Below are 26935 nucleotides of genomic sequence, written 5' to 3'. Positions count from 1 at the left end.
GAAAATAGTGTCAATTTAAATAACCAGAGTAATTATTCCACATAACATGGGAAGAAAAGAAGTGATTCTGCCTCAAGTGGAATGCATCTAGGTGTCCAAGTAAAGTTCATTTGTGGATTATTTTTACTATTTTATTTTCATAATCAACATGCCTGTAGATATGAAACAAGTACATGGTATAACAAACTAGATCCCAGAGTGACAAGCTACATGACCAAGATCGGAATTACTCAGACCACAGAGACATGGCTAGATTTCAACTTGGCAAAGATTCCAGCAAAAGCAAGGACCCACAACATAGATATAGCCTTCACACATCTTGGAGCCTTAAAAAAGTTTTACGAATATGTTAGACAATCGTTTGACAGAAGTAGTCCCAAGCCTTACTTAACAAAAAACCGTTACCCAGCAATGGTTAGGTTCATGCTATCGACTCCAGACAGTCAAGGTACTGGAAAACACTGGTGCATGGAGAGGTATTCCACGGCACAATAGGCTATGCAGATGCTGCACGAAAGCCAAGAGACAGCAAGACATGTCCTTACTCAATGTGAAATGTTAGAAGCGACTTACGAACGCTCTTATGAGAAGTTTAAAGAACCCGCCTGTGATGAATTCTGGAGTGGCCTGTTTGGAGCCGACTCTTCAGTATTAAACACATCGGCAATGCATGCTTGGGAAGACATCTGTAAAGAAAATTATGACTAATAATGATGGCAGTTTTTTAGATTGATTTTAACAATGAGTTGACCCATGATGTTAATTTTATGAATTACTTGTGTATGATAAATTTTATCATTTTTAAGTCAAAACTAATGCAAACGTGTGAAAATGTATTTTTGTGTGCATGTTAGTGCGAAAAGGATGCTAGTCATCCACAACACACTTTAAATAAATACAAAACATTTTTTTTTCATAATCTCATGCCTGTGTGACTCTTTAATACATCAAGATATTTTGCTTTCGAAAAGAAAGGCTTCTACCCTACACCAAGATAAGTAGCCAAGTTAACCCTAGCAAACAATCTTGAATCTATGTCCAAGATATAAAAAAGGTTTAAAATATGTTATAGTTGAATCAGCCGTAGATTAAGAAAGTCATATGCGAACCCGATGTTTTTCTCTGATGTCAACACTTGTCAATAGTGTCAGACAAAAGTAAGTGAGTTGCATCATTGTAAAGTTTAATATAAGAGTGTGTTGGGGTTTTCTTTTAATCCAATAACAGATGATCGTTTGCATGTTTATACAGGATGGGATTTTACTTGTTTCTCTGGAATGCTTATTTAGATTGGCTTTTGTGCACGTGAATGTGTGTGTGTATTGTGAATGTAAACATTACCAAGAAAACAGCAGATAGGTCATGTTTCTTTTCTGTATATAAGCTGCCTTTACTTATATAGAATTGGTTGGGTGATTTCCCCAGCACTGAAAGGTAAGTGACCACTTTCAAATTCTTGATTTATTATTTTAAATTAAACAGAATATTCAGTTTAAAAACAGCCTGTTTTTGGCCCAGAATTTGGTTAGGGTTGTTGTGCTGGGGGTTGTTAAATCAGTGACATTTTCTCTAAGTAGAATAATATGTTAGAAATTCAGATACTTTTCATGCATTAACATAATTACAGGTGTTCTTCACTTGTTTCAGCCAATAGGTTGCAGGACACATTTTGTAGGGGTTTGATCAGAGGAAAATATGAAATAGTGGCATTACTAACCTGTGAGCCAGGAGACTTTCCTACTGAAGTCATTGGATAGGTTTAGTAGAGGGTGAAAAAAGGTATGTTTTGAGGTTCTTTCTGAAAGCAGTGATGGAGGGTGCAGTGCGGATGTGAAGAGAAAGGGTGTTCCATGGCATGGGTGCCCAGTGGGTAAATACTTGTTTTTGTGTGTATCTTAGTTTGCAGAGTGGACTGTGTAGGAGATGCTGACTTGATTGTCTGGTGTTTGGGTGGGTGATAGGGTTGAGCTTGTTGATAAGGTAAGATGGGGTTTTGCTGTGGATGGCTTTGAAAACAATGCAGAGTCCTTTGAAGGCAATTCTTTGGAGTACTGGAGCCAGTGGAGCTGGGCGAGAGCTGGGACGATGTGTGAATATTTGGGCAAGTGGAGGAGGATCTAGTGCTCCGACTGTGTTGCTGCCCTCCTCTTCTTTTCATTTTTCAACTCTACAGGATAGTCAAAATCGGCCTCTTCTCCACATCCGTCAACCTCACTTGTAAACATCTAAAATATGCAAGACTGGGCATTGAAAACAAGTTTCAGTTGTCTATTTATGGTATACCCCATTTTTAATGACCTATTGACAAACTATAAACTCCAATCACTCATAAAAGGTTAAAATACAGCCATAAGCTATTTTCCTAAAACAATTATGTTGAAGATTGTTGAAGACCAACAACTCATCCACCCTATAGTGTAAACCCTTGTATCTATAAAGGGGACACACCATTAATGGAGCCAAACCGTATCAATGGGCAGTACCCTTAGCCTCCTTACAGTTTGTACTGTCTACCGGTTTCAGTGGTTTTACCAATTATACCCACTTTCTTCAGGACAGTCTTCATTTATCAACACAGTGTGTTCACTACTTTCACTTGCAAGATGTTGAAAGTGAGAGTATTATGGGAAAGTTGGTCCTTTTTTGTGTAAACCTACTACGTGTTGGGACCAACCTGCTCTAGTCAGTTGGTAGGCAACCCCTATGGGTCTTTTGTCCTTACGCCGGCGAGACAGCTTTTGAGGATGTGAGATGTGAGGGGTATGACATGTGGAAGAATATTTGTTTGCCATCTGCATATTGGTGGAAATGGATGTTGTTTGTTATGGGTCTATCCTACCTATTGTTTCATAGGAACGAAATAGTCTGTGATGACCCAGGATGGTCACTGATTCTTATAATAACCACTATACTTTTCACCCAACATTTTTTCAATAACCGTTTAAACAAGGTGAGCACACTGTGCACATTTTCTTTGGTGGTCAGATGGCTAGTTTGTATTTAAAACATGTTTGATTAAGACAGCTGTTCGCTACAAAAGGATTGGTAGAAGGGTTAGACGTTGTTCGCTGTAGTGACTCATGTAATCCCAGTCCATATTCCTCTTAACTATGCATCTCCCTACCTAGATAAAGTTCTAGTTGACCATAAGATGCAGCAATCTACTAGAAAAGGACAGGCATGGTGAATCTGGAGGGTCTGGTAGAGAAATGAGTTGGTTGCCAGTGGGGTCATCAATATGCACTGGTTTCATGTTGCATTCAGCACTTGCTGTGCATGGTTCTCTATTCCTATTATCCCTTACTCCCCGACATTGCAAAACTTACAACACCCAGTATCCGAAACATACAACACATACAACGGCTGCGGAAATCTCTGGCAAAAGGCTGGCAAAACGCTGTCATATACTTGTAAATGCCCAGACAACAATTTACCAAATATGTGTGCATTGCAACTGCACATGTTAATGTCTTCCAAGTTTAACCTTTGATATTCTTTCAACTGTATAATCAATCAGTATTTCAAATATGCATGCAGTGTACTGTACTGTTCAGCATAACATTCCGGCGCCCACAAATGCAATCAGTTGCTCAAGGGAAAGATAGTAGTGGCTCATGTTGCTCGCTCCACAATTTACCACAGTATCCACATATTTTCTGGCAAAGCCACACACCTAAAGTTGGTTTGCTGTCAGCAATCACTTATTCAATGATAAATCTAAGCAGACATCAACTGTGTCCAGCACGTAAGTATTGCTGAACATAAAGTTGCAGAACTGGTCATATCTGCCAATTAAATTGTCATTTGCTTCCAAATGTGATGTACATGTATAATGTTCTTTTAACTGCCATGACCAGATTATCAGCGCAATGTAGCAGTTCAACATGGCATCTCAGTTTAACAATTCATTTTCCTACAACGGTTTGTCGAAACTTTGTTCTACATCTTCCAAAAACAACTTGTCATTGCTCTGCAATTGTAATGTACAAGTTGACTATGTAATGCCCTTCTGTGCAAATGTAATGTACTGTATGGCTTTCCTAGATATGCTGAACTCCCTGACAACCGAAGCACTTTGAGGTTAGAAAATTGCAGTTAGGCACTATAGAAGTATGTGACACTTGGCATAACATTTAAATTGGCACAATGAATACACATATATTTATATATTGTATAGAAAGGCATGTTGACATTTCAGTACACAACTCAATGGATGAAAAAGGTAATGTTCAGTGTGTGACTATCCATAGGCACCATGTGAACCCCATTATGCTTGAGGCTAATTTAAATCAGCTGATTTGGGCTAGTTACCATTCAGCACCCTTGGCATCCAGCAAAGTCCAGGCTCACAGCATTGTTTTGCCCTCTGTGCGAAGTACCAACTTTAAATATGGAGATGTGTTTGCTCCACTGATATATTGCGGTTCTCACCAATTTCTTTTCCTTCTGCTGAACCGTAAATCAGCCCCACCCCCAGTCAGAAGCAAATCAATGCTAAAAAAAAATACAGCTGCAACATTGACAATATTCCTGCAGTATGAATGCAAAAGCAAGAAGTCATTGTAAAAAGTTTCCAGTAAATTATGGCCTAGCAGAAATGTGCAAATGTACTAATATAAATTCAGATTTATCGTGTTGCATAAAATCTCCGCTGATTTGTCTACATACCATGGTCTCCTGTGCATGCAGGATTAGGGCTGGTGATATTAAAATCATAGCATCAGTCAACAATATCGTTTCTGAACACGAGACAATCCCCATTGACATGATGGCTCAATTCTGATGGCAGGTAGTACCCAGGTGGCTAGTGGCAGCCGAGGTAAATTCCCATGGCACGATTATGATGGGTGTGTTGAGGTAAACTATGTGACCGTCCAGAAGGCAAAGTGGGTATGCATCGCTAGTCACGAGTGTGTTCTACATCAAGGGACCGTGCAGGTGGAATGTGTTTGCAAGGTATAAGGGGAAGAGAAATGTAGTAAAACCATATCCATACACATTCAGAGTCTAATACAAAGGTAGATATGGAAAGCAGCCCCTGAAGAATAAGCTGCTGAATTCTACATGGAGGCACCAGGCTACATCAGGTACTATAGCCCACAATAAAGGAGCATTATGTAATCTGTTCCCCCTAACCACCTTCAATAACGCCCCCCCCAGTCATGCCTCATGCTGGTTCTTTCAGTGTGATTTAATCGAAAACTGTGCACGTTACCAGACCTTCAGCATAAAGAGTAACAATTATTCAGGAGACGGCCTTTCCTTTGCTGGTTTCCAGAAAGGGTGTGACTCAGATAAGGTACACACCAATTGTGGAGAAGATAAGGCACACACCAATTGTGGAGAAGATAAGGGACACACCAATTGTGGAGATAGTAGACACCCCTGAAAAGTCTACATAGCACTTGCACCGTGGCCACGGATCTACATTTGTGTGACTTGGCCGACGCCTCTTGGTGGCGGGTGGCGGGGGGGGGGGGTTCTATCCAGATCCTTACTGTGCACCTTCATGGTGGGTCTGCTCAAGGTACAGTAGGACCATTGCCCCCCCCTGCCCATCGAGGGTTAGCCATTGATCACAAATCCTAAGGTTCCGTGGAAATTGTAGGCCCTGGGCTGGTTCACCCCCTCTGGTGCACAGCCTGTAACACCAAGTATGGCAGAAGCTGTTTGTGAGTTCCCCTTGTTTGGAGCTTTGTAAATGAGGAACATCTCCAGCATTAAAGTGCTGGTGCGCTTGCGCTCTTCTGTAACTAACATACACAAGATGCAATAAACCAACCAAGTGAGCTCCAGCTTCAACGCTTGGGGCCTTAGTGTCTTATTTCAGACACCCGAGGCCTGATTTATAAAGCGTTTTTCAATGAAATTGCACCACTGTAAAACGCATGTGTAAATCAGGCCCTATCAAGTACAAGCATATGTGCTTTTCTGCATAATATTTGCCTGACACTTTTCCCAGTTTGCGGCCGCCCTTCATTGTCCTCCTATCCATTTAATTCCATGATCAGCAATTGCTGTGACAGCACACATTCCTTTAGCAAACCCTGTACCACCTTTGGTCCATGTGTATGTTATCATACATTCTACCGTGGTGCACGTTATTGGATTACAAAAGGCAGTCACTCATATTACTGGAGACGTGAGGGCTAGATATCTGTCAACTGGGAATATGGAGCGATATTGGGCCTGTTTCGCAAAGCGTTTTTCAGTGGGATTTTCCCATTGAAACCCCACTTTGTGGATCAGGCCTATTGGCTTCTGGCATAATGAGGCTCTTAAGACCGGTAGCTGGGCATACGGACACTCCTTACCCATTTTTGCATTTGTATCAGGACATATATGTAGGTATTCATGTCGACATATCTTCTTAGCTTGAAAATGGCAGAAATCACGTTCTGAACAATATTATTGATTCCAATATGTGTCAAAATATATAATTTTCCTGTGGAGCAAAGGGCTGTGTTTCTGTTTCGCCGTATTTCTACCAGCGAGTGATCACCGTATGCAGCTGTCCCTTTAAAGGATCACCTTGCTGCTGCTGCCTCGGTGAACGAACACGCCGACGTGTTCGTATAGACTTGACTGCGCCGCGCCCTTGCGGCGCTAAGCCCTGTGGAGCAAAGGGCTGTGTTTCTGTTTCGCCGTATTTCTACCAGCGAGTGATCACCGTATGCAGCTGTCCCTTTAAAGGATCACCTTGCTGCTGCTGCCTCGGTGAACGAACACGCCGACGTGTTTGTATAAACTTGACTGCGCCGCGCCCTTGCGGCGCTAAGCCCTGTGGAGCAAAGGGCTGTGTTTCTGTTTCGCCGTATTTCTACCAGCGAGTGATCACCGTATGCAGCTGTCCCTTTAAAGGATCTTCTTGCTGCTGCTGCCTCGGTGAACGAACACGCCGACGTGTTTGTATAAACTTGACTGCGCCGCGCCCTTGCGGCGCTAAGCCCTGTGGAGCAAAGGGCTGTGTTTCTGTTTCACTGTTTAGCTGGTGAGCGGAGGAGCGGCGCCCTTGATGACTGCAAACACAGGACCACAAACTAGGAAGAAAACGCTCCAGCATCGGCGGATGCTAAATCCGTGGACAGCAATGAAAGCGGCAAGTGGCTCTCAAACAGTAAAGGTAAGCGAGCGGGGAGACGGGCTTCCGGACCCTGTAGAAGCAATCATGTGCCTAGAAATTCCTACAGTCTCTCATATATCCACGCCCAATGAACCTGCTGTCACTGATTCAATAATGTCTGTCAACACGTCCCACATACCAGTCGAGGTAAATGAAATCTCCCAACCAGATGTTGAAATTATTGCGAACACTGCAAATAAGGCTTCCGTAACTTACCTCCGCAAGCAGTCACATGTGCCCTACGAAGAGCCGTCACGGCCTTCCATTCCAACTTCCTCTTTCTCTTCTGTCCGCTCACCTGAATGCCCGCCGGTGTCAGTTTCTCTACTTGACGAATCTAACAAGCAGAATGATCCCACTAGCAGCAAAGGGAATTCGATAGCAGCTGCATTACTCATCCATCCTGCCACTCCATTGTTGCGAGACAACAAATCACCCACTCCGTTGATCAATAGTCCTGAAGTCTTTTATTCGCCTTTTGACGTGACTGACGTCGAAATGATTGAAGCCGACCCCCAAATTGTAAATACTCCGGCTGAACCTTACACACCCCATATTGCCATCCCAATTGCTGCTTTAAAGCGATTCGCAACATCTAGCAAGAGCGATAAACTATTCGTGTCCATTAACACGTCTATAAAGTCGGCTTTTCCAACCCCTCGATTGTCAAACGATGATTCTGTAAATTCAAAAATCACAAACTGCACTCGCAATTTATGTGATCCACCTGCCATGCATTCCTCTATAGACTGTTCCACTCTAAATCGAACGTCTATAGCATCAAGGAAACAGCCTCAGGACATTATTAGATTAGTACCCGAAGTAAACAGCGACAAGGAACCCTTAACACCTGCCAATCATCAAGCATGCGATACCTTCAAAGGTCTAGACAATAATCACTTCAAGGATATTCAAACTGTGCCGCCTCACAATTCCAACAAATCTCACACTGCAGGAACACAGTGCGAGAACATTAGAAAAAAAAGTACAAATCTAAATATGGAAGGCCATGAGGCACGTCTGCTGGCACAACTAGATGCGGACTATGCCGCCGCAAAACAAAGGCTGCTGACTTACTACGACCAACATCATCAAACCTGTTCTCGAACAACGCCACAGTTAAATTCAATAGAATCAGCTGTCTTGGTCACTCAGGGAAATCTCTCACGGCAAGACCACTCATCATCAAACATCGATGGGGCTGACCTGAGTAGCAATTTACCTGATATTGCCGACGAAGAGCCTGCTACAAATACCAACGTGTCTACAAACAAAAGTGTTGCTAAAGGTCCCCGATTATCAAACCTGGCATCTACAAGTACTCCTCGAATCTGTTCCTCCCTGTCGAAGAAACATTTGGCAGATCATCTGAAAAAAGTCCAATCAAGCGCCCAAGCTGCGTCACATGAGGCGACTTCTTCGAGTTCACACTCCTGTGTCGATGGCTCCTCATCGTCATCTCAGAAACCCAGTCTCTCGGCTGCAGCAGCCACGCAGTTGTACAACAATGTGCTTGCTGCGACATCGATGGCAATGATTCCCTTTACAAAACTCTATGAATCACTTCATGACGCCTTAAAAGATCAAACAGCCCTAATCGCAGTCTTATCCGACAAAATGGTGAAAACCGAAAACTTTAACAACTTTCTGAAAAATCAGATCTTGAGAGAAGCCGATCTTACGACTCGGTGGCAGGAACGTTTGACAGACTTAGCTGCACGCCATCATTGCCAAAACGACACCTTATCGGAAGGTCTCTTGGAAGCCCTAAAGTGGATGCGGCACAATGTTGACGCCGTCCTTTCACACTCAGTGTTGCAACACCCACCACCCACCAAAGTCCCAGAACTTCTAGCAACAGAGTCTCCCACAGAAAGTGAGACAAATGTTCTTCCAAACTTGGCTCCGGGGCAAATCTCTAACTTGGGAAATAATCTTTTGGTATCCTCAACTGCGTCTCAAAATGGGCAACTTAATCATTCAACACTGACGCCTATTTCGATAGGTAGTCAGTCGCATCTTGATGACTCTCAACAAAATCTGAAATCAAGAAAGGACAATACTGAAAAGGAAACTAATTCTTTATGTAAGACTTCAAAAGGAGCGGTCTCTGACACGGCCCAATCTGCAGCAATTCTTCCCAAAGACAGGAACCCGGCCTCTGCGCCTTCAATCTCGCAGGGGATGCCAATCTCATTTGGCATTTTTGCGGGAGCCGCAAAATCAATAACCCTTTCTCTTCCTGATTCTACAGCTAATTCTCTCAAAAAAGTGAAGAGTCTACGGGCCGCCAGTAAGATAAATTCTAAATGCTCACATGGTGCCATCGACAAATCGAAAGACAATAACATCAACAAACAAAAAAAATTCATTAGAAATTTACCTTCGCCGACAAAATTGAGTTTGTTCACACGAACAACCATACCAGAAGAAGTCGCAGCCAAAGTTCTGCCCATATCTGCGCAAACTGCAAGACCAACTCGTGCATCGGTCCATCCCTCATCGAAAAGACGAAGAACTGAGTCTGTAAGTGAGACAATCGTAAGCTCCGAGAGTGATCCTGAAATAGATCTCTGCAATCTCTCTACTTATTCTGACCAGGAAGCCTCACTCGAGAGACAAAATGTGAGTGCCATTGATGGCATACGCTCTCTCCCTCCTGCTGCTCAGGGTCAGTCTAAACCTACTATAAACCGAAGGTCCGCGTTAGCGGCTCTGAGCTCACGCACTGGTAATGAAACTCACAGTGTACGTGATCACTTTGCGCATGTATCCGATCAGTCATCTAGATGGAACCCCAAATGTACTAAACGCCAACAAAGCAAGAAGGTGCACCATGTCTCTAGAGCTCACCAAAATCTCTCTTCCTCTTCGACTGTACAAATTGGGAAATTGCGTCTTCAAAACATTCAAGACGATGATAATGACGTCAATCTTAACCGTGCAAATGTGATGAGACTACTCAAATGCATTCCATGGCTACGCACAATCGAATCAGCGGATATTAAGATTGTCGAATATCCAACTGAATACACGGCTGACCAGGTTATTTTGCATATTTCTTCTGCCTCTGTACGAAACACTATGTTGCGTGCCTCTGACGAGTTACTGGCATTTGGTTTTGACATCTCGACCGAACCTCCGGCACCCACAAAGAGTCTTAACACCAGCTCCTCCTCGCCTTCATCTAAGGCCGACGCTTCCATAAGTTGCAAGGAGCTAAGGCAGTCACTTGCGGCAATTTCATTACGACACAATCAAAATCTTCAGAATAGTCGAAAGTCAACTTGGAATAATCAAACCCCCCGCTCCCGCAACACGAAACAATAGCCACAACTATCTGATTGTGAACCTCGGTGGGAGATTTTATCATGGAATACGAGAGGATTTATACACCTCTTCAATAACTTCGAAGTTGACCTTCAGCGTGTGATTGTAATCTGTCTACAAGAAACGTGGCTTGTAGAGGCTCCAATGAGAGACGGCTTTGAAGTTCACCTGAACCCTGCCGTAAAACATCCACAAGGTCGCCCTTATTCTGGGCTATTAACAATGACCAAAGTCAACAACCAATGGAAAACTATGGAAGTCTCAAATCCAAACGCCTTTACTCAGGGGATCCACATGCAATCGACTCAAGGCACCATAGATGAGCGGCATAATCTCCTGATTATTAACGGATACTGGAATCCTTACAAAATCAGTACTGCCACATTTCTGAAGGACATTACTGGCCTTATAGACAACGCTGTTATAAAATACAGAAATTTGTCAATAATCTGCTGTGGGGATCTGAACTGTACTTGGTTTGGCTTTGACATCAGTCGACAAGTATACTTGCCCCTTGGCGAACACGAGCTATCTTGCCGAAGCAAGGCCTGGATGAAGGCACTACAATATCGAAACTGCCATTTGGTGAACGTAAATATTAAAGGAGACGATCCTCCATCTTCAACCTGGCATCGTGACACTTCTCATAGTATCTTGGACTACTTTTGGGTGTCTCTAAACATGATGGACAAGATAACAAATTTAACGGTTGTCAAAATGCAGAATAGCGATCATGATCTCTTACGCCTCTCATGTACTCTGGAGTGGGTACTACCCGAAGGACACTATGGACTTCCTATCACAGTAAATGCAGAAGGTAATCGTTTACGAATAAACGGTCCAAAACTCCATGCACTAAGCGACCACCATACAATCTTTATGCAGATCAAAACGTCAATTATGCACCTCTGGTCAGCAACATGATGTCTACCACCATCGCAGCCCGATCAATGGGAATAGTTCACAAACATGTGTCAAGCACAATCATTTCGGCACAAAAGAAAACGATGAGAGCTGATATACGACAGCTGAAAAAGCTCTTAAAATCACCCTCGATGGCCATGACACTCAGAAAAGAAATTAAACAAAGGCGTCAGGTGTATCGTCACTGGCTGAAATCGCATAAAATGATCATTGACCAAAATAAGGCTGAAGCAATGATGAAAATTTTAGTAACCAAAAACACCAGGCAGATATGGGACATCTTAAATTCTGGCAATTCCCGTTGCTCGGCTCACATATCCAATGAAATCAACAGTGCAACCTGGGCAGAGCACTTTTCTGAAGTGTACCAGTTGCCCGAAAAAGAATGCAATTCAGACTTCAAGCCTTCCGGTGCTGTCTGGGAGGTAACCATGTCTGTTATCGAAATAGAGAAAATGATCATGACTCTGAAGAACTCCCATGCCGCAGGTCCTGACATGATTACTAACATCATGTTGAAAAAACACGCCCGGCAATGGGCCATTTTGATAGAAGCCTTGTTAAAAACGATTCAATCCACAAAGCTAATGCCTGATTCATGGCTGGAGGCAATCGTGGTCCCAATATTCAAGCGGGGAAATCGAGCGATCCCAAACAACTATCGCCCGATAGCCCTACTCGATACTATCAGAAACATTTTGGGCTCGTCACTTCGCCAAAAACTTGAAGGTTGGGCTTCGCACGCAGGGATCCTAGACATCAGACAAACAGGATTCACTAAGGGAGTAGGGGTCGAAATCAACTTACTTATATTAACTATTTTAAAGCTGGAAACTTTGCAATCAGGGAAAAAACTATTCCTTGCTTTTATTGATCTACGTCAAGCCTTTGACATGATCAATCGTGATCTGCTGTGGACAAAACTCCAAGCCTGGAATTGTCCGAAATCTATATTGGAACCTATTCAAGCCCTACATTTCGGTACATCAATTCAAGTAAGGCTCAACAACCAAGGCGACTTGTCACCAAAAATTCCTACACACAGGGGTGTGAAGCAAGGCTGCCCTTTGGCAGCTGAGCTCTTTAAGCTCTTTATTGCAGACATCCCAGCCTGCCTAAACCGGGTCCAGTGCTTTTCTCCAAAAATCAATAACACTCCGATAAACTGCATAGCATACGCGGACGACCTTGTCTTAATTGATCGTACCCAGATAGGTCTTCAACGGCTGCTGAGTAGTCTCAGTGACTACCTAAAACAAAATGACCTAAACTTGAATGTCGACAAAACTAAGATAATGGCAATCGGTACAATAACATCACGGAAAGACCAAGCCTTCAAATGGACCATTGAGAATAACACCCTGTCATTAGTGAAGTCCATCCGCTATCTTGGCATCATGTTCAATAATTCCATCAATGAACACGATTGGATGCAAGACCTGATCGCACGAATGAACCAGTTTGCAATCCAAGGGGCCAAGATAAACAGAGAATTTGGAAAATTTAGTCTGTCACCAGTTTTGATATTTTATGTCCAAAAGGTAATTCCAGCAATCGCCTTTGGTGCGGAGGCCAGATGGAACTTGGCCGCACAGATCTGGCATAAACTTGAGGCAATATTCTGGAGGCGTGTCTTAAGACTTCCAAACTATGTATCCATCACCGCGATCCGCTATGAGTTATCTTTGAACTCCCTACATTCTGTTGTAATCTGGAAATCATTGACTGTCTGGAGGAAAATGTGCGTAGCTGCACCGTCCACTGCTTACCAAATTCTGGTTGAGAAACACGTAGCTACCAATAACCATCTACTTCGTGCCTGGAAAACTGCCTTGGCAACCTACCTAAACAGCGCTGACATATCAATCGACGAATTAATTAACTTACCACAGTTGGCAAAGATCAAATTTGACAATTGGTCGTGGATTTGCAATTTAGAACTTCGAAACAAACTGAAATCCACGCTGAAATTAGAAACCAGAGTTCATAAATTGAACAAACCTTGTCGATACTTAGTAAAATGTCCAAACCCACAATATCGTGAAAAATTCTTGAAGTTTCGGCTGAACGCCATTCAATCTAAAGAAATGCTCTGGCAACGTAAAATCAAGGACATTGCTGATAACATATGCCGATTCTGCTGCAACGACAAGGAAACTTCTTATCATCTAATAACAGCATGTGTTGGGGTGAAAACCCAACGACAATGTCATCTTGGGAAATATGCTCCTCTGGACAATGACATGGCCAATTGGTGGTGCCAAGCAATTTCAGGTCATGACATTCAACTCACATGTGCTATTGTCAATTTCTTGGACTCCATTTTTCTTAAGCCCTGAGGTAAAATTAATTACCACTTGATTAATGAACCAACTAATCAACAAAATTTCCGCGTATGTAAATGTAATCTTGGAGGCTGTACATCAATTGGTCAAGAGGCTAAAAAAACCTCGAGGTATGCGTCTGCAAGTACATCTAGATACTTGATTGTAAGACGTTCCTTTGAAGAACAGATTTGTTTGTTTTCTATATGTAACAAAAGTTATGGCTGACCAACTTTCTTTTAGTTGTGATACCATGGCTGAAGTTTCAATAAAAAAAAAAAATAATAATAATTTTCCAATCCTTTTCTATTAACATTCTTATAAAGATCCGCAACCTCTATGCAAATTGTGTTTCAAAACCAGCTAAGACTGTGGAGGTGCTGCTGGCCCAAAGTGCTTGAAAACAGGTGTACACAGCACCCGGGAGAGACCCCCAAACTTGCACCAAGGTTACACTACGAGGCAACATTTGGCATTATTTCTCCAAATCATTCTTTTTGCGGGGACCTGGGGGGTCGGGCATTCTAAGTACCATTAAAATGTTGTCATGAAATCCAACCATGCCTTTCTACATTTACTACCCGATTCCCTTTCATAAATGTTTTCGTTTCCGTAACTAGCATATAATGACAACAAATTAGACTCTGGTGATCCTAATGGTATTAACACTGATGTGTTTTTGGGGTGGAAGGTTTACAGGCAGTTGGGCAGTGGCAGAAATTCAATGAGGCCCTCATTCAAACAGGAAACCAACATTTTCTCCACCCCCAGGAAGGCTTTGTGATACTCCCTAATATAGAGAATTGAGGATGGGTACAGAGCTGGGTACAGATTAAGAATGTCTCTGATTGGATTACAATTGACTCAAACGGAGCTCTCCTTTTGTTGCTCGCCCTCCAGCTCTGGATACACAGGTATGTGTTTTGGCCTCATGCTGCGGTTTATGTTAAATTCGTTTTGTCAATTCAGCAGATCTCTCAAAGTGTGCGTGTGTGTGTGTGTTTGTGCGGATGTGTTGTCCAAACAGTACACAGCTTTGCCATTTTGTTTATGAAAAAAACTCTATGACCACTTGTCATTTTTAAAAGGAAGGAACTTGTTTTCGTATAAGTCTGATGCAGGATCAAAGGAACAGGGGAGTGTCAATCTGAAGAAGGGTCTAATGCAAAACATGTATCATTACATTCCAGCAACACAACAACAACAATGTGGTATGTGTCTTTCCAAATTGTCAAATGGCAATGAAGGTCCATTTCATTTAAAATCCCCCCAAAAATGTTTCCCTGCAGAGGGGAAATGACCTAGCAGTTCGCGTTGGGCTTTTGCCATTGAATGATTTCCATATGGCTGGACCCCTTTTTCAATGGCACAGATGGGCTAAAAGGTTTCCCAGAGCAGTGCCAGCAGTTCAGATTGATTCAAAACCTTCCACCAATAACTTGTTTCGGTTACCAATATAGGATTTACAGAGGACTGTGTTGTCTGGTTTCAACCAATGTGATTGGCATCTAGGCAGGATTGACCAAGCACATTATAAGGTTTAAGTTGTGCAAAACTCCTAATGCAGTTTCATAGGAAAATCACAAAAAACCTAATCCGAGACCCCAGCCCTGTGCGTATGAGATTCAGAGGCTAACATTTCTGATCATCTGTCTGTCTCCGCAAAGCAATGCAAGATCCAAGCATATGGCTATTACATGGACATTGATATGTGCAAGATCATGCTTTCAGACCTGCAGGCTCCAGGGTGGAAAATGTTATTACACTTAGTAGCTACATCCAGATTCAGGGCTAAAGCTTCTATCATGTTCTGAGCCTTCTGTACCAAATAAGATGTGTCTAAACATTCTTGTTTTCAGAATTGCTCTTAAGTCTTAAACATGAACATTTTGTTGGACTTAATACTTAAAGTGATTACTTCTCATCGGTGGCATGCCTCACTTACTCTGCTTCTGTGCCCCCTCTCCTACTTGTTTTTGTCCTGGAGTCAAGCACGTAGTCACTAAAACTGGTGGCACCATAATACAAGTTACAGGAAGGAAAATCATCTCTTTTAAGCTTGTCACCAGATGCAATTTGGACTAAATGCTAGGCCTACCTTTGCTGATGTTTCAAACCAGCCCGCAAATCCATTCTCCTTGCAGAACTGGTCCAGTTTGATGCCGTTGTTCACGAGCATGTCTTTTCTCTGGTCACATTTATTTGCCAGTAGCACCGTCGACACAGGTTTGCCATTTGAGAGAGTCAATTTAGCGTCTAAATCTTCTTTCCATTTTGCCACTGCTTCAAATGTAGCTGGCCTTGTCACATCAAAAACGATAAATGCGCCAACAGCTTCGCGGTAGTACACCCTTGTCATGTTTCCAAATCTCTCCTGACCTGTAGCAACAGAGATGTAAATTCATGTTATAATATTCCACCCATTTTATTAAAAGTGTACCTGTCACCAACAATCACGATCGCAGTTTTGAAAGTTCTTGAAAGAGCTTATTTCCACATTTGTAAATGCTATTAAAACAGAGTTGCAGCAGAGCAAATGAGAATATGCTCTTGAACATCTCAGATTTGCACCTGCTACATGCACATGCTAGCCTAAAACAGCAGCAAATCAAGAAATTCCCCATCATCTCTGAGATGGTCCTTTGCAAATGAGATTCAGAAGGATGTGCTCACAGGCATCCCAGAGATGCTCCAGGCAGCTCCAGATTTCTTCCAGTGTTATACTTTGTCACTCAGTTATAATAGAGTAGCAGGTGGAAATCTAAGATGCTCCCAGACATCTCTATTGCAGCTGGGATAGATTCAGCCTGTCACTGTCTCTGGTGCAGAAAGGAGAGAGGGGTTGCAGAGTATATCTACTGATGATGTGCTGGCACCAACAACACATAGTTCCTGGTCTCCACTGTCACCCAAATCCACAGAAGAATCTCAGAAAAATGAGGACGAGTAAGATAAAGGTTAGGAGGCATCCGCGTGCAGGATGCAGCACATGAGTGTGGACGGTACTGATACCAAGGTGGGGGAGGACAATGCCACAGTTACAGAGAAATAGGGGAAAGGCAAAGTTCTTCCTCCAACATGTTTTGTCTTGTATACCCCGGCCATTCTTAAAGTGCCAAACATCTGTTTGTGTCAACCACCCCAGCAATGCCACCATCACCACCATAGCCCAAAATTAGTGTAGTTAGACATGTCTTGGCACACCAAGACAATCCAAAAGAGGAATCTCTAGAAACATTCAAATGATGGCAACAGCCCCAGTGATGGTAAATTGGGTGGTTGGGGAAAGGCTGGGACCAAATAGCGTTCCACATCATTGCAATGCTATATGATGCAACACCATGTATTGGACTGGGATGAATGCTGGAGAACTCTGTTGCAACATTCCCACCAGCATCCAATCAGCTTACTACCACCAGCCCATAATGTAACTCCAGGAATGAATTGCTGCTGTACCATAGCTCTGGAGACTGACTGATGGTGACTGTGATAGTATGACATTCCAGTATCATTTGTGCTACTAATGTTCTGTTTTTGGGTTCACAGTAAAGAACATGGAACCACCTTACAACAGGACAGGCAGAATCAGTTTAATAATGTGAGTCCTCCCTATTAGGCGTTTGCTTTCTGCCTGTGACACGAGAGCCACACATGATCAGTGTTGTTTCCCTCTTCTACATGGTAGCTGGAAACAAGCATGTTTCAGCACCTTATGAGGTTTGCCCCAGCACTGAAGCAAGCATGATTGTTAGATGGACCACCTTAAAAGCTTATAACCACAACAGGATTCAATTATATATTCACGTGAAACATCCAATTTTATATTCAATTTTTTTTAAACTTCAATCATTTTCTGTGGTGCCTTTTTATGGTATTTGGCATAAAGTGCTCTCATTTGCATCATATGTGTCCCGCCTTCCTTTGGGGAACCTGCATCCTGAAGCACCTTGGGCTTGGCTCCTACTTGCATCTATGTGGCCTCAGTAAGTAACACCTTGACCTTTCCTGTCCCCTGGCTTCCCTACTGCCTAAAACATCTGGGCTTGGCTCTTTTTCCAATCTACATTAACAAGGCCGATGTGGAAGTTATTATCCAATATAGACATATGTGTGTTCTAATTGATCACAAGTTGAAATGGAAAGACCACATGGTGGAAGACATTTTTCAAGAACCTTGAGAGACCTTTTACATATTAAAGATTCATGTGAAATAGCATGCAATTTTTATCTTAAACTGAACTTTAAACTCAAGGGCAAAAGTGTTCCTGTACACTTAGCTCATATTGTCGATTATTGCTCTTTTTTTATCCAATGAGAATGCGAGGACTGTAGTGAATAACTTCGATTAGTACTCGTGAAGGTGGGGTGATGTCCTCCCAGACAATCGGGAGGCTCAGGAGGGGGGCTTTACCACATGATAAAATCCCCACTGGGAGTTGGAGTCCACCATCTTGCCCCACTGGTTCCAAGGTAAGTATCCCCTACGCTCCACCATATCCCCTTCCCTGTAGCCCCCACCTCCTTTTCCGCATATTTAGATCCCCACACCCTGCCCCACTTATCTGGTGCTCCCAAGTCCCTTCGCTGGCACTGGCAACACTAGTACTCTCTGCGCATCCACAACTCTGCAATGGCCACCATGGAAAGGAAGAAGGTAATGCGTGTAGTTCCCTTCTACCCGATCCCTGGTGTCTATCTTGTTTTGTAGTTATAGTTGTTTTGTAGTTTTTCTCAAGTTGAGAAACGGCAAACACCTTGTTTCTCAACTTGAGAGAAAACCACTATTACAACCCCGGTAAAACGTGCTCGGATGCTAATAGCAATATAACCCTCACAGTGGGGTATTCCCTGGCCCAGGAATAGCCGCCCTGCTCGATTTATATTGCTTAAGAACTAACTGCATTGGACTGCAAACAACGGAACAACCGAAGGCATTTCTTTTCAAACACTCCTCTGCCAGCACAGCACAGGTCCAAGAGGATACAGTTTACCACGTGCCTGCGAACTCATATCATGGGAGGATAGCTCAGGGGCAACGTGCTCTCCTTGGAAGCAAGACGACACGGAGCACCATAGAGGTTCGATCTCTGGTTCGAGATTCCAGGTTCAGATCACGTGCCACTGAGACTGAAACGTGGGAAAATTCTGTCACCAACCACTGCACAATGTGGAGCAGCACTGAAAGTATCCTCTTCAGGAAAACTAGCATGCCCCCACTTGACCTCTGCATTTTTAGGAGAATTTTACTTTTCACTGCAAATAAACGTAACAGACAACATACCATTATAATGCCCCCAAAGTGAGAGCTAAAACATGAAAAACTCGTTCTTTTTAGATTACAAACATAGCATGTTGATTCTACCATGCACACACATATTATTTAAATACTATGGGGTAATGACACTATACAAACATATGGCATTCATCTTTGTCTCTGAGTTTAACTTGGGTCCAGGCCATTATCCTGCAAATGTGCCCCCTCTCCCTGAGAGAACAAGGCTGTTGTAACTATGTGAGTACCAAAAGCACTTTATGAGCTTCGACGCCCTATGTTTGCAGGAAACGTGGCTAATGGAGCCACCTACGCTGGACGGTTTTCAAATGGCACACTCACCCGCCCTCAGAGGGGAGAGAGGTAGGCCGAGATCTGGCCTCATCACGGCCTTAAGAGTAGGCTCAGGGCTATCATTGTCCAAGACACTCTTGGCCTCAGAATTTTTTTTGGCTACGCTTTTGGAGTGGGAAAGGCCGAAAGGTCCTCCGGACTCCATTCTTAAATCAGAAATCCTACTGATCAACGTATATTGGAATCCAAAGCGAGTGAACAACGACCTTTTCCTCGCACAAATTGAGAGTCTAATAGACAACTTTTTAATAACATCTACCTCCAGTGACGTGATCATCGCGGGAGATTTGAATATGGATCTAACCCTTGATCTCAGAGAGTCCCAAGGTAGAAACAGCATGTGGCATAAATTCTTAATCACAAGAGAGATGCATATCCTGGGGCAAAGGACTGGTAAGAAGACTGAAGATATCCCAACCTGGGAAAGAGGGAATCAAGCGGCAACAATTGACTATATCCAGGTGTCAAGGAGCCTTCTGCCGCTGTGTCTACCCCTCACAACTATAAGAACGCAGCATAGTGACCATAACCTACTTACTTTCTAGTGGAAGTCGCGGAGAAGAAAAGCGGAGTATGGCGCTCAAAATCTGCTAATAAACCAGAGTGGGATAAGGCTGAGACTGTCGGAAGTAGCGATTTCCAACATAACCAATCAATACAAGGATCGCAAGCTGATTAAGCACTTAAGTCCAGCAAACTGGATTGAATACTTGCCCCTACTGACAGTCTATCAACGGAAAAAAAAAGTGATGAAACACGAAATTAAGGCCCCACTTCATACTTACAACGAACAGTTAGTTATTCGAAGAAAGGGGGTCAGAAAGTTACAACGGGAGGCAGCAAAAACAATATCACTGAGCAAGAAGGCTGAAGCAGCCATGGCAGCAAAAGCCTACAAAGTCTGGCTGAAGTCAACTAAAGCAGAGAGGTACCAGCTAGATGCGGACAATATGTTGAACGCTATTAGTGGCCACAAGGTCCGTGACTTCTGGTCATTGATTAAAGGTAACTCTCAATCACTGAACCAGGCACTACAAAATTCAATTGGTGAAAAATCCTGGATATCACATTTTGAAAACCTTTACGGAGTCCGGGATAAGGTGACAGAGAATTGGACACCTACCTCAGGAGAACAGTGGGAAATCCCAACGGACCTGTACACAATTAAAGGGAAAATATCTCAGCTTAACGGATCCAGAGCGGCAGGACCTGATGGCATAACCAATTTTGACATCAAGAACAAATTGGAATTTTGGGCCCCATTTATTCAAGAAGTCTTCTCAAACTGTGTCAGATTCTCGATCATTCCTTCATCCTGGAAGAAAGCGATTTTGGTCCCTATTTTCAAAAAGGGAGTTAAAGACAACCCTTCACATTATCGTCCGATCGCTTTATTAGACTCCATGGGAAAGCTCTTTGGTGCTCTAATCCTGGATAACTTTAGTAACTGGATCTCTGTGACTGGCCTGTCGGATCCCTTCCAGGCGGGCTTTGTGAAAAATGTCGGGACCTTGGTTAATGTTCTGGCAGTGAGCACACTTAAAGCCAAAGTATTTGAGGGCAGCCCTAAGATCTACATGGCATTTATCGACCTGGTCCAGGCCTTTGACCGGGTAGACAGACAACGATTATGGGAAAAATTACATCTCCATGCCTGTCCCCCAAGGATACTGGAACCCATAAAGGCCCTATATACGGGAACCACAATGTGTGTCAGGCTGAACAACCAAGGCCTCTTATCTGACTGCATAAAGACGGTAAGAGGGGTAAAGCAGGGGTGCCCCCTAGCACCGGCACTGTACAATGCATATATGGCCGACTTCAAAGAGTACGAAGATAGAGTCCGGATGTTCCCTCCGACATTGGGAGCCAGCAAAATTTCACGCTTGCTATACGCGGACAATATAATTCTCTTTGATGTAACTCCAATCGGCCTCCAGAGACAGATAAACAACCTTGACTCCTATCTTAAAGAGAACAATCTCTTGATGAATCTGGAAAAGACCAAAATCATGACTTTGGGAGGAAACGAAAGGAAGTCGGAGAAATTCACATGGGCGGTAAATAACATCAAAATTGAATTGGTAGACAGCTTCAAATATTTGGGAGTTATCATCAACAAGAACAGCAAAGAAAAATTGATGCAGGAGAACTTCATGTCTAAGGCGAGACTTCTTATTTCCCAATCTCGGGCAATACTGAAAAAATACGGAAAATTCACTTTGGCCCCTGTAGTGACCTTCTATAAGGCCAAAGCGATCCCGACGCTCACGTATGGGGCAGAAGCCTTACCGAACCTGCCAACATCCTTCTGGTCAAAAGTGGAAGGTTTCTATTGGAGAAAGGTCCTTAATCTTCCTGATTCGCTACCAATGGTGATAATAAGAAGGGAACTTTCTCTACAATCTTTGACCTCTATTGTCTCTCGTAACGAAGTAATGTTATTCAGAAAGTGCCTACTCCCAAGTCCTCCACGGATCATGCAAGAAATCCAGTACGAAATCCGGTCTGGATCATGTAAAATGCTCACAAGTTGGGCGGCAAAGATCGACTCAATATTAGTGAGCGCTGCAAGTTCTAAAGATGAACTAATTTATAACCCCGCCAAGGTGAAATCTCGACTTCTAAATCAAGATTGGATTGACACTTTGGAAAAAGCTGCCGCCTCAAAACTGTTTAAAGACCCTCCTCCACAGTTGTCTAAAGTGAACGAGCTCAAGCCTTACTTATTAAGAGGACCGGACTCCAAACTCATGATGAATTTCTTAAGAATTCGTCTTAATATCCTTCACACAAGGGAAGTCCTAAGCCGTAGAAAATTGGCCTCGGATGAAGCATGCAGATTCTGCAAGAAGTTAGAGAAGGCTGAAACCATAAGACACCTCCTGCTCAATTGCCTATGTGTTACGGGCCCCCGCCAGAGACATCTGGGCCACTTGTTCAAAAACCTATATGTTTATGAGGAAGAGGAATGGTGGTGCCGGCTCCTAAGTGGGGAAAAGACTACCTGGGTGATCGCGGTGGTAGGCTTTTTTCGAGAGATTGATCTGCTTACCTGATCGCAGATATGGACGGGCAGGATAGCCAGCTGGATGTCATCACCCTGCCACTTCCGCAGGGGTTGTGGACCCTGTTCTTGATCCCGGCGCTGTATCAGATGGGGAACTAAGTGTGGAATGCAGAATAGGACAAAGAAAGATTCCGCGCCGCACTGTTTGTGGGGAACTCGAACAGTTAATGTGGGCACCGTATCTTTATTTTGTAAAAATTGTATCATACAATTAAATCAAATAAAAAAAATAAAAAAAAAAAAGCACTTTAGTACACCAATCCATCCAGCTTCATCACGCTGAGACTGATGCTCTGCCGTGTGCCAATCATGGTCTGCAAAATAACATAATGGTTAAGGAAGCACTGCCACACGGTTTGATAACGGCCTATATTTTAGCTTACGTGAATGGAGTATAATATGATATGATAGGTTATTTATAACGCACTTAATACCCAGAGGTTTCTAAGCGCAGACCTGGGGATCGAACCCGTGTTGCTCCATGTCCTCTTGCTTCTAAGGCGAGCATGTTGCCCCTGAGCTATCCTCCCGAGAAAACTGAACACTCGCGTTTTTTAATATTGCCTTCTCTTTGTCCATCATTTTGTCAAGCTCCGTTTATGAGAAGTAAAGGCTGTCTACTTTATTTTTCTTTGGTTCATTGAATGCGTGTCATTTTTGTTTATTTGGAATTTTTCTTATGTCATTTTGTAATAAACTATTTGCCACCTTCCAGGTACGTATTTTCCAGTGCTTTTTGACAAAGAACAAGCCTCCGTTGCCATAGGAATCTATTGTTCTCAATGTGTACATGACTAACAGTGCCTGGTTTTCGTAGAGGGTTTGGTGTGGAGCTTATCCATCCCCTACCCATCCCCGTCTGACTCAGGTTCACAAACGTTATCACATGCATATACGACATGTACGGCGGAGTGGCAGAGAGTGGCAGTTTTGCTGCCAAACCTGAAGTCTGTTTCTGCTGTTTACTGTTTGGAAGAGGAGGTGTGTCGCTATCACTGCCTCACCTCAACCTCTACATAAAACCCTCCATTCTCTGCGGAGCGGACGCGGAGTGGCGGAGAGTGGCAGTCTTGCTGCCAAACCTGAAGTCTGTTTCTCCTGTTTACTGTTTGGAAGAGGAGGCGTGTCCCTACCACTGCCTCAACTCAACCTCTCCATAAAACCCTCCATTCTCCGCGAAGCGGACGTGGAGTGGCGGAGAATGGCAGTCTTGCAGTCTTGGCAGCCATGGCCGCCATGACTGCAGACTCCCCAAACCTCGCCGACTCTGATCATGAAAATGAAAATCTGGGCAAGGACGAAGGACATCTGCTTCAGAGTGCGCGCCCTCGCGTACATCAAATCAAACAGCAACTTAAAACCTGTCCTCCTTCAAAAGCACTATCAACTCAGTGACAAAGAGGAGTAGAGCTAGTCACCGCCTATTAGCCAAAATCAGCTGCGGGCCCCGAGGAGTGCGATTCCCCACAAACTTAGACGACTTCCGTCGGCAAGGAGCCGAGGAAAATGGGCCCAGAGGCACCTGGAGAAAATGTACCTGTGTCGGGGAATCCCTTGCCTCCTACGCAGTCCCCGCACCCTAGCCTGTTGACATCCGTGCCCCGGTTCACGGCTCTCTCCGGAGGGAGGACCGAGGACTGGGAGCGGAGAGGGGTGGGTCCGGGCAGCCCGGAGGCAGGAGAGAAGCCGGAGGGCTCAGTGACGGGAGAGCCTGGAACCAGCGAGGCTCCCCCCTCAGGCAAACAGCGGGCGAAGCAAGGCCCACGGAATGAAACCACGCCCTCTGTCATCTCCCCTGCCGCTCCATTGCAAGCACCGAGTCCACCACCACAAAAAGACAGACAAATGAGGAAAACTTCCCAGACGAATTCCCTAAAACGATGACATACCCGATCGTTTCAGGTGTGAGTAACCCTCACAATCGGATTCAAATTTCTGCTCAGGTCCATTCGGGCCCGATTGAAAAAAGCCCATCAGCTCCAGTTGGGGCTCCCCTTTTGCTGCAAACAGACTCAAATCTGCAGCAATCTGCTCGAAGCAGCCACGAACAAACAGAACATCGCCCCTTAGAGGAAGCCTTAGGTGCTCGAAATCCACCAACTAAAAAGCAGCATTGGAGCCAGACGACTTCACCGAAAAAAGGAAAAAAACGACCATCTAAGCTGAAAGGGAAAACTAAACCAATTTGGCAAAAAAAAAGTGACTACTACCCTGTCGACCACGACATCCAAAAAACCAGGAGTGAAACAAACAAAAAAAACTTAGAAACCGGACTCTAAGAAACCATCAGCGGTGAGTCTAGTAACGGACTTCTTTAATACGTTTGCACCTCAGGCTTTGGGCCTGCAAGCAGATCTCACAGACGCTGAAATCTTGGAGGCAGTTATGATCTGCCAACCTCCCCAAAAGTCGTAAAAAAATGAACTCCAACCCCGAACTGCCACATAAAGAACAGACTCCTTGTAAGGAATACCAAGATCTGCAAACGGGAGACTCATGGACACAAGAGCCAGCAACAAACGACAATAGTCACCCTCCCCTGCCAAAAACCGGCGGGAATACACCGGCTCTGGCCACATGGCCCCCGCCAACTTCAAAGACTAAAAACCAACATCGCCCAACCCAAGGGGAGGAACAACAGCCCCAAACAACGCCACCCCGGCCCGGACCGCAAACTGGGGAGAACATGCTAACCCCGGTACCCAAGCCACAGAAAACACGGGAGGCGCGGGTAAATGCTGACCAATCACCACCCCCAGCATCACCTATACTGCAAGAAATGGCCATAGTCAATGATACTACACATGTACAGATGCACCAGGAAAACGCCCAAGGCATCTTGCCAAACTCCACTGAAAAACGACCTTCAAGAAGTCTTAGGCAGAATCCTGTGCAGTGCCCTTAGGGACCACTACACACAATTAAGACTACAGATGGCAATACAAGTTTTACCTTTGGTACAAGCCTGTACTACTAGGTTAAAGTGGTAGCAGTAGCAGAGCAGCCAGGCTTATCTAAAGAGTATATGAGCAGCAGCAGAGATTACACAAAGGGGGCACAATTACTGTGACTCAAGCGAACACTGACTCAAGGTTTCAGGTAAAAAATATAAGTACATTTATTTTTAAACTATTTGTTATAAACAGAACACTTCTATCAATTCAAAATCACACGTAAAATGCACCACAACCAACCAATTCACTTTGGTACACTCTAACTCAAGGTAAGTATCCTATGTTTTAACGGACCGGTGTTGTGAAACAAAAGACGTTACCGGGAATTCACTTGAGATCACTTTTTGACAGTAATGACAGTTTGGTCTTACTAAAGAAATCCGTATCCGCAGCATGAAATGTTACTGGGGCAAAAACACACTTAGCACCTGAGTTAACCAGAGAGAGTTGGGGGCATAAATCATAGGCAATACTTTTATCAAGGCAGACAGAATCAGAGAACAGACAGAAATTCGAGAGTCAATAGGCCGGAGCCAGTGTCAAGGGGAACCGGGTTCCTGTTCTCGAGGATCACACAGTCGGATAGTTCAAGATTCAACGTTGCCAGGAGTACTTAGATATTGTCAACAGAGGAAGCAAAAGTTATAAGAATGAGGGAAAACAAGGGCAAGCCTTGGAGGCGAAGAAAAGGGGTCCTCCCTAATTCTTCAAGCCGAACACAGTACCTTATTCAATGAAGAAGCTGGTGCCACGGCAGTTCCTGGTAGTTTCCTGCAGACCCATGGTTCCTGGAGCTTCGGTGTGAAGGAGGACGTCTGGAGGGGTCTGCACCACACAGGGATGAGGCCGGCAGCAGCGACGGTGAATAAAAGGTGCGCTCCTTATAAACAGGAGAGGCTCTTCAGATGGCTATCCGGACCACTACAGCAGTGTGCAGAAATTTCGACCAAGAAGAGGATCCTCTGGCTGTAGAAGATGAGCTGGTTATCCCCACCAGGCGCAATGGAAGAAGAATCCGGACTGGATCTTCTCTGGTCGTCGAAGGGTAGATAGCTCAGGACTGCACCAGGGCTTCACCGGGATGGGGTAGTTGCAGCAGCCGTCTTCTTCTCCGCTTCTCTTCAGTTCCTTTTAGTTCCAGTGGCGTTCTGACTTCTAGCCCAAGAGATCTGCCTTTTATGCGAAAATACCACATTCACACAACCTGGCTGTCAATCACGCAGCAGGGGAGTTGTCCAGCCCGGACAACCACCTCAGCGAATCATGGCAAAGTGCGACTTGGGTTTCCTAGGATACCCTGTGCAGGGGGTGACTACACCCCCCCCTCACATTCAGCCCACCTAGACACCCGGACGCCTAGAGGAGGGCTTCTTGGCAGAAGCCCGCCAAAAGACAGTGAAAAAAAGGGGCAAACCTGGTTTGCTGCGCAAAGTAAAACACAAGAAGGACTTTAAGAAAAAGAAATGGTGACTAAACCCGACCGGAGCCAAAAGAAAAAGTATTTGGTCAAGCGGGTTTAAGTTCGAGGCTAATATAATAGCCTAAAACAATACCACGTTTATATAGTATATTCGCGGTAGAAAA

The 26935-nt window shown here is 44.0% G+C and overlaps 1 protein-coding gene across 1 annotated transcript in view; it reads right to left on the bottom strand.

Moving 5' to 3' along the window:
* Positions 1-26935, bottom strand: part of RAB38 (RAB38, member RAS oncogene family) — a 604183-nt gene that overhangs the window by 274712 nt on the left and 302536 nt on the right. The window contains exon 2 of the mRNA XM_069639516.1: positions 15800-16080. Within this exon, the coding sequence (XP_069495617.1) occupies positions 15800-16080 (281 nt within the window). The remainder of the gene's footprint in view (positions 1-15799; positions 16081-26935) is intronic.

The sequence above is a fragment of the Ambystoma mexicanum genome, chromosome 7q, assembly GCF_040938575.1.
Source record: "Ambystoma mexicanum isolate Mex_15411 chromosome 7q, UKY_AmexF1_1, whole genome shotgun sequence".
Classification (NCBI taxonomy): domain Eukaryota; kingdom Metazoa; phylum Chordata; class Amphibia; order Caudata; family Ambystomatidae; genus Ambystoma; species Ambystoma mexicanum.
The sequence above is the reverse complement of the archived record's forward strand: the minus strand, read 5'-3'. Positions and strand labels throughout refer to the sequence as shown.